Here is a 12344-nt window from a genome sequence, read left to right on the forward strand (position 1 = left end):
ACAAGGTCACCAAAGGGTTCTCGAGGTAGAAGTTGCTGTTAATTGCAGATCTAGGATTAGATTACCAACAGTCCTTACCTAAACCTTTAGCGGGATGAAGAATCAATCTGACCCTGTATCAGTGCCAGATTTTTCAGAAATCGTTTATTTTTGTAGTTCGAAGATCAGCATTCCCGAAACATTATTTTGTTGACATTTAAATATGACCTCTGAGAAATTGATTGCACCCAAATTGGCACTTTTAATGTACATCATTTACATCATATTCAATTAATTACATCATATTAAAAAAAAATCAGCACTGAATGACATGCTTTAAGTTACAGTTTTAACAGTGGCCAAGTAGGCTACTGTGGCTATTTTATCATAATGTAGACCTACCAGAGTGGCCTACCATCAAAGAAATGCAGAAAATGCATCCCATAACATTTTAACATGGAAATAGCTGTTCTATCATTCAGCCTACAGTAGCAGCCAATGTGTGGTGTTCAATGAGACTTTGGGAGAGAAAATAATCTTGACATGAACCTGCTTATCCACTTGTCATTCAGACAAGGATGTGACTGAACATGTTGTGTCGTTTGATGCAAACAAAAAAAAACACTTTACAAAATAAAATGCATTATTATTCCCTTACCATTATTACAGAGAATCAGACAAATTATGCTACTCTCTGCCTATTGGCTACACAGCTTATTCAAGCCTGTCTCAAAATACAACACTGCCTCTTTAATACAAAAAAAAAAGCTCTTTACCTGACTTGCTTTTCAAAGATGTCTAGAAATGTACATGTTTTGTGCTCTTGTAGGAAGCAATCACTCCCCTATTGCTGACTACAAATGATCTATAACTGGGCTAATAACTCACTAACTAGCAAAGGATATAAACAAATGTACACACGTGGCTACATGCAGCTTTCGCTTTGATCTCAAAACAAGCACATCTACTCACGACCGCTCATGCTATAAACACAGTCCAGTTCAAAGTGAATGGCACAGTTCCATATATGGCAATGGTCTATTTACATATAGGTCTGACTGGTTATGGCGCACCAGTCTGTTTAGAGAACGGGCTGAGTAGTGCTTGTCATTGCAATAGAATCTGACTCCGATGTGTTCTGCCTACAACAAAATATCTTGCATAGTTTGTTTTGTTTCGGTATGTTGCACTGAAAGTGGCTAATATTGCGTTGATTCGATCACAATTGCCACAGTAAAGGGAAATGTTGATAGTGTTAATAGGGAAAACTCTAGAACAGTGGTCATCAACCTTTTCTGAGTCAAGATCACTTTGAGTCAAAATGCAAGCCGAGATCTACCTCTCAGATTTTTTTTAACGACAAAACGTAAGCCTATGCAACATTAACCAATTAAAAACCGTTCTGTAGCTATGAGGTTTGTGCAGTAGACTATAGGCCCAATACAGTATCAATGCATATTGGCTTTGCTTGAATTGCCCTGCCAATGCATTGTTGTTCGGGACATTTAAAAAAAAATTATATTTCAAAATTTGAGGTAGGCTATATGATCAAACCGGTAATAGATCCATTGCTGTATTACTTGTGAAGCACAGCTGAATGAGCATACATTAAAATAATTTGCTTTTTAAATATATATATATATTTTTTTAAATGGGCTGATGGTGCCTGCAACCGATGGTCAGTCTCAGCGGAGAGAGAGAGCAGCAGACTGAGAGTCCGCCTCTCAACATCCCTCCGCTCTCTCTTTCCTCCGCTGATGGCGAAACTCGAGTCGCACCGCATTATTCGTGCGTCATGCACAAATTCATGTTGTTACTCCTATTTAGAGAGAAAGCGGTCCTTAATTCGACCATTTTAAAAAACAAGCAAACATAAAACTTGAAAAAGCCATACATGCACATGAATAAAATCATGGAGGATAACACACAATACAGTCTGGGCCTTATTTCCATTGTGGTCCTCTTGAGACAAGATGGCTGGACAAGATCCAACACAGTATGGCAGTGAAATAATAAAACTAAAACATAGAAGAAGAACACCTATCTCATCTTTCCAGTTACATCATAGGGGTTATTCATATGGGCACAGAACACGTCAAACATATTTTTTAAAGTCTTGAATGGTAAAAGTCCCAAACATACACTGTTTACTATTTTGTATTGGGTTGGGTTAAATGGTAAATATCACTAATCCCACTACATATAGAGTTGTTTTCTAAACATTTTAATGAAAAACATACAATGCATTATAATTGTATTATTTTATTATCACAACATTTTAGTCACTAGCCCATTTCTTCATCAAAGTTTTGAGCTTGTAGGAAAAGTCTTTATATGAGAATTACGCAGAGAGCACTCTGACAGCTTCCATTTGTTGGACTCTTCAAGGAGTTGGGTTGAAGCACTAGGTAACTAAGTGAAGGACAAACTGAATTGCTTTCATTGAGGACACTTGAGTGGCGCAGCGGTCTAAGGCACTGCATCTCAGTGCAAGAGGCGTCACTACAGTCCCTGGTTTGGATCCAGGCTGTATCACATCCGGCTGTGATTGGAATCCCATAGGGCGGCACACAATTGGCCCAGCGTCGTCCGGGTTTGGCTGGGGTAGGCCTTCATTGTAAATAAGAATTTGTTCTTATCTGACTTGCCTAGTTAAATAACAATTATTTAAAAAAAGGACTGGATTGACCACATAATTGAGCCCACCATTTATTTTCATCAAGAGCAAAAGCTATTGGTTTTCTAACCAAAGTTGCAAAGAAAGAACTGATGGTCCAAATCGAATGTTAGGTACTATATTTGTGGTAGATTATATGAATCCTATAAATAAATTTAAAAAAATGTCCAATTTGGGTGCAATCCATTAGCTTAATTTTTGAGGTGGAATGACTCAGTGGTTATATTTGGGGCAACTCCTTGGCCTATGCCTTGAGAAGAAGCAAACTGACCAACAGAGAACCAGTGGTGAAAAAAGTATCCAATTGTCATACTTGATTAAAAGTAAAAATATAACTTAAAAGAAAATGACTCAAGTAAAAGTGAAAGTTACCCAGTAAAATACTACTTGAGAAAAAGTCAAAGTATTTGGTTTTAAATATACTGCTCAAAAAAATAAAGGGAACACTAAAATAACACATCCTAGATCTGAATGAATGAAATAATCTTATTAAATACTTTTTTCTTTACATTTACATTTACATTTCTTTACATAGTTGAATGTGCTGACAACAAAATCACACAAAAATAATCAATGGAAATCCAATTTATCAACCCATGGAGGTCTGGATTTGGAGTCACACTCAAAATTAAAGTGGAAAACCACACTACAGGCTGATCCAACTTTGATGTAATGTCCTTAAAACAAGTCAAAATGAGGCTCAGTAGTGTGTGTGGCCTCCACGTGCCTGTATGACCTCCCTACAACGCCTGGGCATGCTCCTGATGAGGTGGCGGATGGTCTCCTGAGGGATCTCCTCCCAGACCTGGACTAAAGCATCCGCCAACTCTTGTACAGTCTGTGGTGCAACGTGGCGTTGGTGGATGGAGCGAGACATGATGTCCCAGATGTGCTCAATTGGATTCAGGTCTGGGGAACGGGCGGGCCAGTCCATAGCATCAATGCCTTCCTCTTGCAGGAACTGCTGACACACTCCAGCCACATGAGGTCTAGCATTGTTTGCATTAGGAGGAACCCAGGGCCAACCGCACCAGCATATGGTCTCACAAGGGGTATGAGGATCTCATCTTGGTACCTAATGGCAGTCAGGCTACCTCTGGCATGCACATGGAGGGCTGTGCGACCCCCCCAAAGAAATGCCACCCCACACCATGACTGACCCACCACCAAACCGGTCATGCTGGAGGATGTTGCAGGCAGCAGAACGTTCTCCACGGCGTCTCCAGACTCTGTCACGTCTGTCACATGTGCTCAGTGTGAACCTGCTTCATCTGTGAAGAGCACAGGGCGCCAGTGGCGAATTTGCCAATCTTGGTGTTCTCTGGCAAATGCCCTGCACGGTGTTGGGCTGTAAGCACAACCCCCACCTGTGGACGTCGGGCCCTCATACCACCCTCATGGAGTCTGTTTCTGACCGTTTGAGCAGACACATGCACATTTGTGGCCTGCTGGAGGACATTTTGCAGGGCTCTGGCAGTGCTCCTCCTGCTCCTCCTTGCACAAAGGCGGAGGTAGCGGTCCTGCTGCTGGGTTGTTGCCCTCCTACGGCCTCCTCCACATCTCCTGATGTACTGGCCTGTCTCCTGGTAGTGCATCCATGCTCTGGACACTACGCTGACAGACACAGCAAACCTTCTTGCCATAGCTCGCATTGATGTGCCATCCTGGGTGAGCTGCACTACCTGAGCCACTTGTGTGGGTTGTAGACTCTGTCTCATGCTACCACTAGAGTGAAAGCACCGCCAGCATTCAAATGTGACCAAAACATCAGCCAGGAAGCATAGGAACTGAGAAGTGGTCTGTGGTCACCACCTGCCGAACCACTCCTTTATTGGGGGTGTCTTGCTAATTGCCTATAATTTCCAACTGTTGTCTATTCCATTTGCACAACAGCATGTGCCATTTATTGTCTATCAGTGTTGCTTCCTTAGTGGACAGTTTAATTTCACAGAAGTGTGATTGACTTGGAGTTACATTGTGCTGTTTAAGTGTTCCCTTTATTTTTTTGAGCAGTGTATATACGTATCAAAAGTAAATGTATAAATCATTTCAAATTCCTTAAATTAACCTAGACGGCACAACTTTTTTTTTTTACATTTACGGATATCCAGGGGCACACTTCAACAGTCAGACATAATTTACAAATTAAGCATTTGTGTTTAGTGAGTCTGCCTGATCAGAGGCAGTAGCGATGACCAGGGATGTTCTCTTGATAAGTGCATGAATTAGACCATTTTCCTGACCCTCTAAGCATTGAACATGTAACGAGTACTTTTGGGTGTCAGGGAAATGTAAGGAGTAAAAAGTACATTATTTTCTTTAGGAATGTAGTGGAGTAAAAGTAGTCAAAAATATAAATAGTAAATATACAGATACCCCAAAAAACTACTTAAACAGTAGTTTAAATAATTTTTACTTAAGTACTTTACATCACTGTAGAGGACCAATCGGAGTGGTGGACGTGGCTCCCAGAGGTGAGGACAGTTAATAAAGGTTAGGGTTGGGGCTAGAGTCCTTTGAGACGATGACACCATAATGTCTACCTTGATCAAATAAATTTACAGTGACAAGGGATAGCCTACTCCTCTCTCACTGGACCTGCTGTATAGGACGAGCCAGATAAGACAGTATAAATAGTAGCATTGACAAAGGGGTAAAGGGAAAAAACAGAACTCTCTACTTTGTCAATAGGTCACTTTAAGTAAGTCTAACTCAAGTCTAACAGGGCAAGTCTGATTCAAGTCCTCAAGTCTCTGACCTCTCTTACCTCAAGTGCTGAGCAGAACTGCATTATATGTTCCACACAGGTTACCATTGCAATCAGACAACACCGAAATCTGATATATTCTAAATTCCAGATTAATTATCTCTCTCTGTGTGTGTGTGTGTGTGTGTGTGTGTGTGTGTGTGTGTGTGTGTGTGTGTGTGTGTGTGTGCTCTCAAACTCTGCTTAATTGCTTATGTGCCTGAAAGTATTCTGAGCGGTAGCAGTGTACGCTGGGATCTGAAGACCAGATCTGCCTCTCTACCTTTGGGAACATGAGACAGTATTTTTGGAATCATCCCATTTCATTCAGACTAATTGAAAATACAGTACATGGAGGGATCTGGTTAGAAGCTCATGTAGTGTATTTTCCAATATTACAGAGCAACAAAACCTAAAACCGGCTCACTGGCAACTGCAGTAGAAAATTCTGTCTGTCCGAAGCTCGAATCCAACTGCATCACCCTTGGTCAAGGGGCCGATTGTATAAAGTGTCTCAAAGTAGGAGTGCTGAGTCAGGGTTAGATTTAACTTTTAGATCACAATGAATCAAACAACAAGGATAAAGGGGACTTGATTACTCATTCACTGAGGAGCTTAATACATACAGCCCCAATCAAATTGGTGAAATTAATTAATGAGATGTTCCACTCAAAAACAGAATAAGGTTGTACCGAGTGTCCTCAGGTATGAGGATATATTTGACTGTTCTACTATTGCTACAGTGTGTAGATCTGTGTCAGTCTTCATGAATAACAGCTAAGACAAGATGATCTGTTCAGTTAGTCAAAGGAATACAAAACAGATGTCTTGTCGAGGTTGTGCTAGATTCAAAGCGCAGTTGTTTGAGGAGTGCTTATGCCACGTGCAAGTCTCCACTACACATCTGCCTATCTTTTTACCCCCAGATCTAATAGTCAGCGTAGGGCTTTAAAAAACACAAGCACAACAGAGGGCAAATTAAATACGACCAGGGCACGTATTAACAAAGAGTCTAAGTGAAGGAGTGCTGATACAAGATCAGTTTTTCCTTTTAGAGCATAATGAATACACTTATAAAGGACAGAGGGGACCTAATCCTGGATCAGCACACCAAGGCTACTTTGAGATGCTATTTGAATACGGACCCAGCTTTTCATGACAACAGCTGGAGTTTGAATGAGATTGATTTACTGGCAGTTACTCTCTGAATCGTATGCTTGTGTATTATATATGTGTGGCAGAATTCATGTAACTTTCTCGTCCATTTATTGTTATTATTCATATGGTCATTGGTCACAAGTGGCTCAGTTGGTTGAGCATGGTGCTTGGAACGCCAGGGTTGTTGGTTCGACTCCCACAGGGGACCAGTGGGACAAGAGCTTCTTTTAAATGGCAAAAAATGTAAACGTAAAAATGTCAGTGAGACAAAGGACAAAAGTGTGTTAAATGTTGCATTCAGAAAGTATTCAGACCCCCTTGACTTTTTTTTCACATTTTGTTACGTTACAGCCTTATTCTTTCTCAATCTATACACAATAACAAAGCACAAACAGGTTTAGATTTTTTTGCAATATATAATAAAAAAACTGAAATATGACATTTACATAAGTATTCAGACCCTTTACTCAGTACTTTGTTGAAGGACATTTGGCAGCGATTACAGCCTCGAGTATTCTTCGGCATGACACTACAAGCTTGGTACACCTGTATTTGGGGAGTTTCTCCCATTCTTCTCTGTAGATCCTCTCAAGCTCTGTCAGGTTGGATGGGGAGTGTCGCTGCACAGCTATTTTTAGGTCTCTCCAGAGATGTTAGATCGGGTTCAAGTCTGGGCTATGGCTGGGCCACTCAAGGACATTCAGAGACTTGTCCCAAAGCCCCTCCTGTGTTGTCTTGGCTGTGTGCTTAGGGTCGTTGTCCGGTTGGAAGGTGAACCTTCGCAACAGTCTGAGGTCCAGAGCGCTCTGGAGCAGGTTTTCATCAAGGATCTCTTTTTACTTTGCTCCGTTCATCCTGACTAGTCGCCCAGTCCCTGCCATTGAAAAATATCCCCACAGCATGATGCTGCCACCACCATGCTTTCCCTTAGGGATGGTGCAAGGTTTCCTCAAGACGTGACGCTTGGCATTCAGGCCAAAGAGTTCAATCTTGGTTTCATCAGACCAGAGAACCTTGTTTCTCATAGTCTGAGAGTCCTTTAGGTGTATTTTAGAAAAACTCAAAATCGGGCAGTCATGTGCCTTTCATTGAGTGCCGGCTTCCGTCTGGCCAATCTACCATAAAGGCCTGATTGTGGAGATGGGAGAACCAGAGGAACTCTGGAGCTCTATCAGAGTGATCATCATGTTCTTGGTCACCTCCCTGACCAAGGCCATTCTCCCCTGATTGCTCAGTTTGCCAGCTCTAGGAAGAGTCTTGGTGGTTCCAAACTTCTTCCATTAAAGAATGATGGAGGCCACTGTGTTCTTCAAGACGTTTTTTGACATTTTTCGGTACCCTTCCCCGGATCTGTGCCTCGACACAATTCCTTCGACCTCATGGCTTTGTTTTTGCTCTGACATGCACTGTCAACTGTGGAACCTTATATAGACAGGTGTGTGCCTTTCCAAATCATGTCCAATCAATTGAATTTACCACATTTGGACTCCAATCAAGTTGTAGAAACATATCAAGGATGATCATTGGAAACAGGATGCACCTGAGCTCAATTTCAAGTTTCATAGCAAAGGGTCTGAATATTTATGTAAATAAGGTATTTCTGTTTTGCAAACATTTCTAAAAACCTGTTTTCCCTTTGTCATTATGGGGTATTGTGTGTAGAATGATGAGGAAAAATAATAATTGAATCAATTTTAGAAGAAGGCTGTAAATATAACAAAATGTGGAAAAAGTCAAGGGGTCTGAATACTTTGCAAATGCACTGTATCTTTAGAACTTCTAACATCTTAGTACATATCAAAAGTTACGTTAGTGAACATTGGTTATTATATCTAGTCCAACTATTAAAGTCTCATATCAGACATTTGCTTTGTATGTGAGGAGACATGTAGACCCCATACATCTCCTTACATTTGGCACCTTCAGCTTTGACGCTAACCTGGTGCAAATGCTACATACATAAATAAACGAACCAAAATAACAATATTAGCGTACATATTTGATAAGACTGGCTATTTCAAAGCACAATGAGGACAATTAATTATTTTGCATCAGTGAGCGGACGGTGTAGTGGGAAAGGGGGATACCTAGTCAGTTGTACAATTGAACGCATTCAACTGAAATGTGTCTTCCGCATTTAACCCAACCTCTCTGAATCAGAGAAGTGCGTGGGGCTGCCTTATATCGACATCCACGTCTTTGGCACCCGGGAACTGCCTTGCTCAGGGGCACAACAATCTTGTCAGCTCGGGGATTCGATCCAGCAACTTTTCGGTTACTGGCCCAACGCTCTAACCACTAGGCTACCTGCCACCCCAATTACTATGTTCCCTTCAGTAAAGTAATCTCTGCCTCTGCTCTATGGCCTTTAATAAACAGTAGGCTTGAGTACAGAGTAGGTTATACAACACAATCATCCTTTAGGCAAACTGCTGGCTATTACCAAACCCAAAACCAAGGATCAAAACAGATCAAATAAGAAAGTATAAGAAATGAAGAACTTTCTCCCAGAACATGTGCTGTTAGAACTGCTTTCAAAGGTCACATATTGTCCCCTTGACTATGAGGCTTATAGCAATACTACATGTCTTGGAATGAAACTCAAGGTGCAGTAATTAAAATGTATCGAAAAGACCCCTAGAGCCAGCTTCCCAGGCACAGATTAAGCCTAGACTAAAATGCTCTTTCAGTGGAGAATCTCGATTGAACATGCTTTTTAGCCCAGGTCTACTCTCAACCTATATCTGGGAAACCAGACCCTCAAGTACCTCTTGACCAGCTTCAAGCTACATTCTACATCATTGAGCTGAGCCTTGCTTCACAGATGAGTCAGGGGATCTCTAATCTGGTCATCAGTGACCATTGGGACTCAATGCAGTTTACAGCAATGGGGTGAGGTGGAAAACAATTGGATTGTGATGATTCACATCTTATGGATATATATCAGTCTGTACACCCCCCTAAAAACTGACAAAAGGTTTGTGTTCAGATTCAAAATGTATATACAAATGAATTTATAGTACCACCACATAAAACTACTGTGGTCTTTGTTGAAGAACCAAACATAACTATTACTACTCTGCTATTTGTTACTATGGCAATAGTCACAAGACTCACATTAGAGGCTAATACTGTAAGTAGGTCTACTGTAGGTATAGCCACCAATGTAAACCCGAGTATCAACATTATCATTACTGTTAGACATAATAATAATAATAATAAGTCACATGGCTTACTATAGAGGCTTACTGATAACCATGGTAACAACTATAACCATGGTAACAACTATAACCATTTGATAGTGAATGTAGGATGGCATCACCAGCCATCTAGGTCTGATATTATGGCGAGGGTGGTGTCATACTCAAGTCACAGCTCTCAAGCAGGATACAATCTGTGGCATCGCTTCACTTCACTCCCTCATGTCTAGATAAGAATTGATCATGCAGCTGTTCTGGTTCTTAATTAGCAGAGGTCTATTTGAGAATGGTGCCTGTTTGTTTTGGATGGATGCTTCTCTCAGGGAATCTAAATACAGTGGTTTTACTACATACACATCAATTGCACTTCAATAATGCATATCTTGTTAGCTTGAATGGTGGTGTGTGTGTGTGTGTGTGTTGTTATTTGTATAGCTGAACTATAATATTGCAAAGGGGAAAACAGCCACATTGCTGACAAATGTGTTTGAAAAACAAATAGATGTAATTATTGACACTAAATTAAACCATGCAATTTCTAAAAACAGAACACCACCTACCTGTCCCAAATGCTTTGTCCACCAGCCACGTGAGGCTACAGCAGATTTTTGCTCGAGAACAATCATAGTGATCAGAAGACTTTATTGTGGGAACAATAAAGGTATTTTTAATTTCCCTGGCGTCCGTCACTTCACCCATCATAACACCCTGAAGTGTCAACAGCCTTCGGCAAACCCAATGATTACTAACTATGTAGCAATATAAGTCGATGACATCCCACCAATGAAATTGAATGCACCAAACGTTACTTGATTTGCCAGCCTTCAATTGTCTATGTAAATGTACAATTCGTTGGAGGAGACATGGAGCGTTGACTGCAAACCATCGGTATGGTATTGTCTATCTCCTTCAAATCAATATGAATCAGCGACTCTGCCTGTATTTTTCAGCCATTCTGCTGCTACCTGGGTTGTAATCATTAGTCCGAACAGAGTTTCTATTGTAGAAATTCAGGTAGGTCCCTCCCCGTTTCGTTCCGTTTGCTTACTTTTAAGAAAAGTTTTGTAACAGAATCGGCGTAATGAATACGCCCCCGTTGAAATGGGGTTCGCCTAATAGCTGTCAAACTATTTCAGAAGAATCTCATTGAGAAAGGCGCTTATTTTCTTCAGACAGAGAGAAAAAACATTCCGATTCCCATTCAAGTCTTTGTTTTCAAACACAAGTTGGTTCCCCTCTGCTTTTCCTCGCTTGTTGCGGTTCTCCTGCCGCACTGTGGCTAAGAAAGAGTTGCGCGTGCGCGTACCATCCAGCAACTTCTGCACAACATAAAAAGAGACCAGCATGCTTTTACTACAGTTAGAAATTGGACGAAATCTACGCATCGCATACATAGCTTGATTTGTTTGGATAAAATGCTTATGTTCTGTCTGTGTATATGTAAAATACATCCCTGGATAGATAAACATTCTAACTTTAACCAATGAAATAGATTAGCCTATCGAGAGTTAGGGACTATAAGGTTATATCTGCAAAAAGATGATTCTGAGATAATTGGCTTTAAAGTTCCAAACCCTCATTGATTTGAATGGTGTCAGCTATTTTTATATTGTATTCTTTTGAACTTAACAACATGAATTGGGGGTATTTAGAGTCATATATAGTTAGAGAACATTGAACAGAACAAGAATATATCAATAACTAAGTTTGGACAAAAATTCAGATACAACCTTGATGAATTTGCTTAATAATTTGTGATGGGTCAACCTTGTATTGTCAGTTGCAAGTATTTACATTATATATAATGCATCATTCCTTTATTATGTGGATTTGTAGTCCTAATATGCATCATCATTGATACAATTAGGCAAGTTGAATTCAACATTATTCATTGAAACCACATCGATGTGAGATGTGCAGCTATGTCAACATGTCAATTTGCTTCTGACATGTTTGTAAATCAAATCAAATGTATTTATAAAGCCCTTCTTACATCAGTTGATGTCACAAAGTGCTGTACAGAAACCCAGCCTAAAACTCCAAACAGTAAGCAATGCAGGTGTAGAAGCACGGTGGCTAGGAAAAACTCCCTAGAAAGGCCAGAACCTAGGAAGAAACCTAGAGAGGAACCAGGCTATGAGGGGTGGCCAGTCCTCTTCTGGTTGTGCCGGGAGGAGATTATAACAGAACATGGCCAAGATGTTCAAATGTTCATAGATGACCAGCAGGGTTAAATAATAATAATCACAGTGGTTGTCGAGGGTGCAACAGGTCAGCACCTCAGGAGTAAATGTCAGTTGACTTTTCATAGCTGATCATTCAGAGTATCTCTACCGCTCCTGCTGTCTCTAGAGAGTTGAAAACAGCAGGTCTGGGACAGGTAGCACGTCCGGTGAACAGTTCAGGGTTCCATAGCCACAGGCAGAACAGTTGAAACTGGAGCAGCAGCATGGCCAGGTGGACTGGGGACAGCAAGGAGTCATCAGGCCAGGTAGTCCTGAGGCATGGTCCTAGGGCTCATGTCCTCTGAGAGAGAGAAAGAAAGAGAGCGAGAAAGAGAGCGAGAAAGAGAGAAAATTAGAGC

General features: G+C 40.9%; 1 protein-coding gene across 1 annotated transcript in view; it reads right to left on the bottom strand.

Moving 5' to 3' along the window:
- The window catches only part of LOC106574165 (calmodulin-regulated spectrin-associated protein 2), a 97192-nt gene extending 86154 nt beyond the window's left edge, over positions 1-11038 (bottom strand). The window contains exon 1 of the mRNA XM_014149833.3: positions 10321-11038. Coding sequence (XP_014005308.1) covers positions 10321-10462 — 142 coding nt within the window. The 5' untranslated portion in view covers positions 10463-11038. The remainder of the gene's footprint in view (positions 1-10320) is intronic.
- Positions 11039-12344: the final 1306 nt, after the last annotated feature.

The sequence above is a fragment of the Salmo salar genome, chromosome 16 (genome assembly GCF_965601325.2).
Source record: "Salmo salar chromosome 16, fSalSal1, whole genome shotgun sequence".
NCBI lineage: Eukaryota > Metazoa > Chordata > Actinopteri > Salmoniformes > Salmonidae > Salmo > Salmo salar.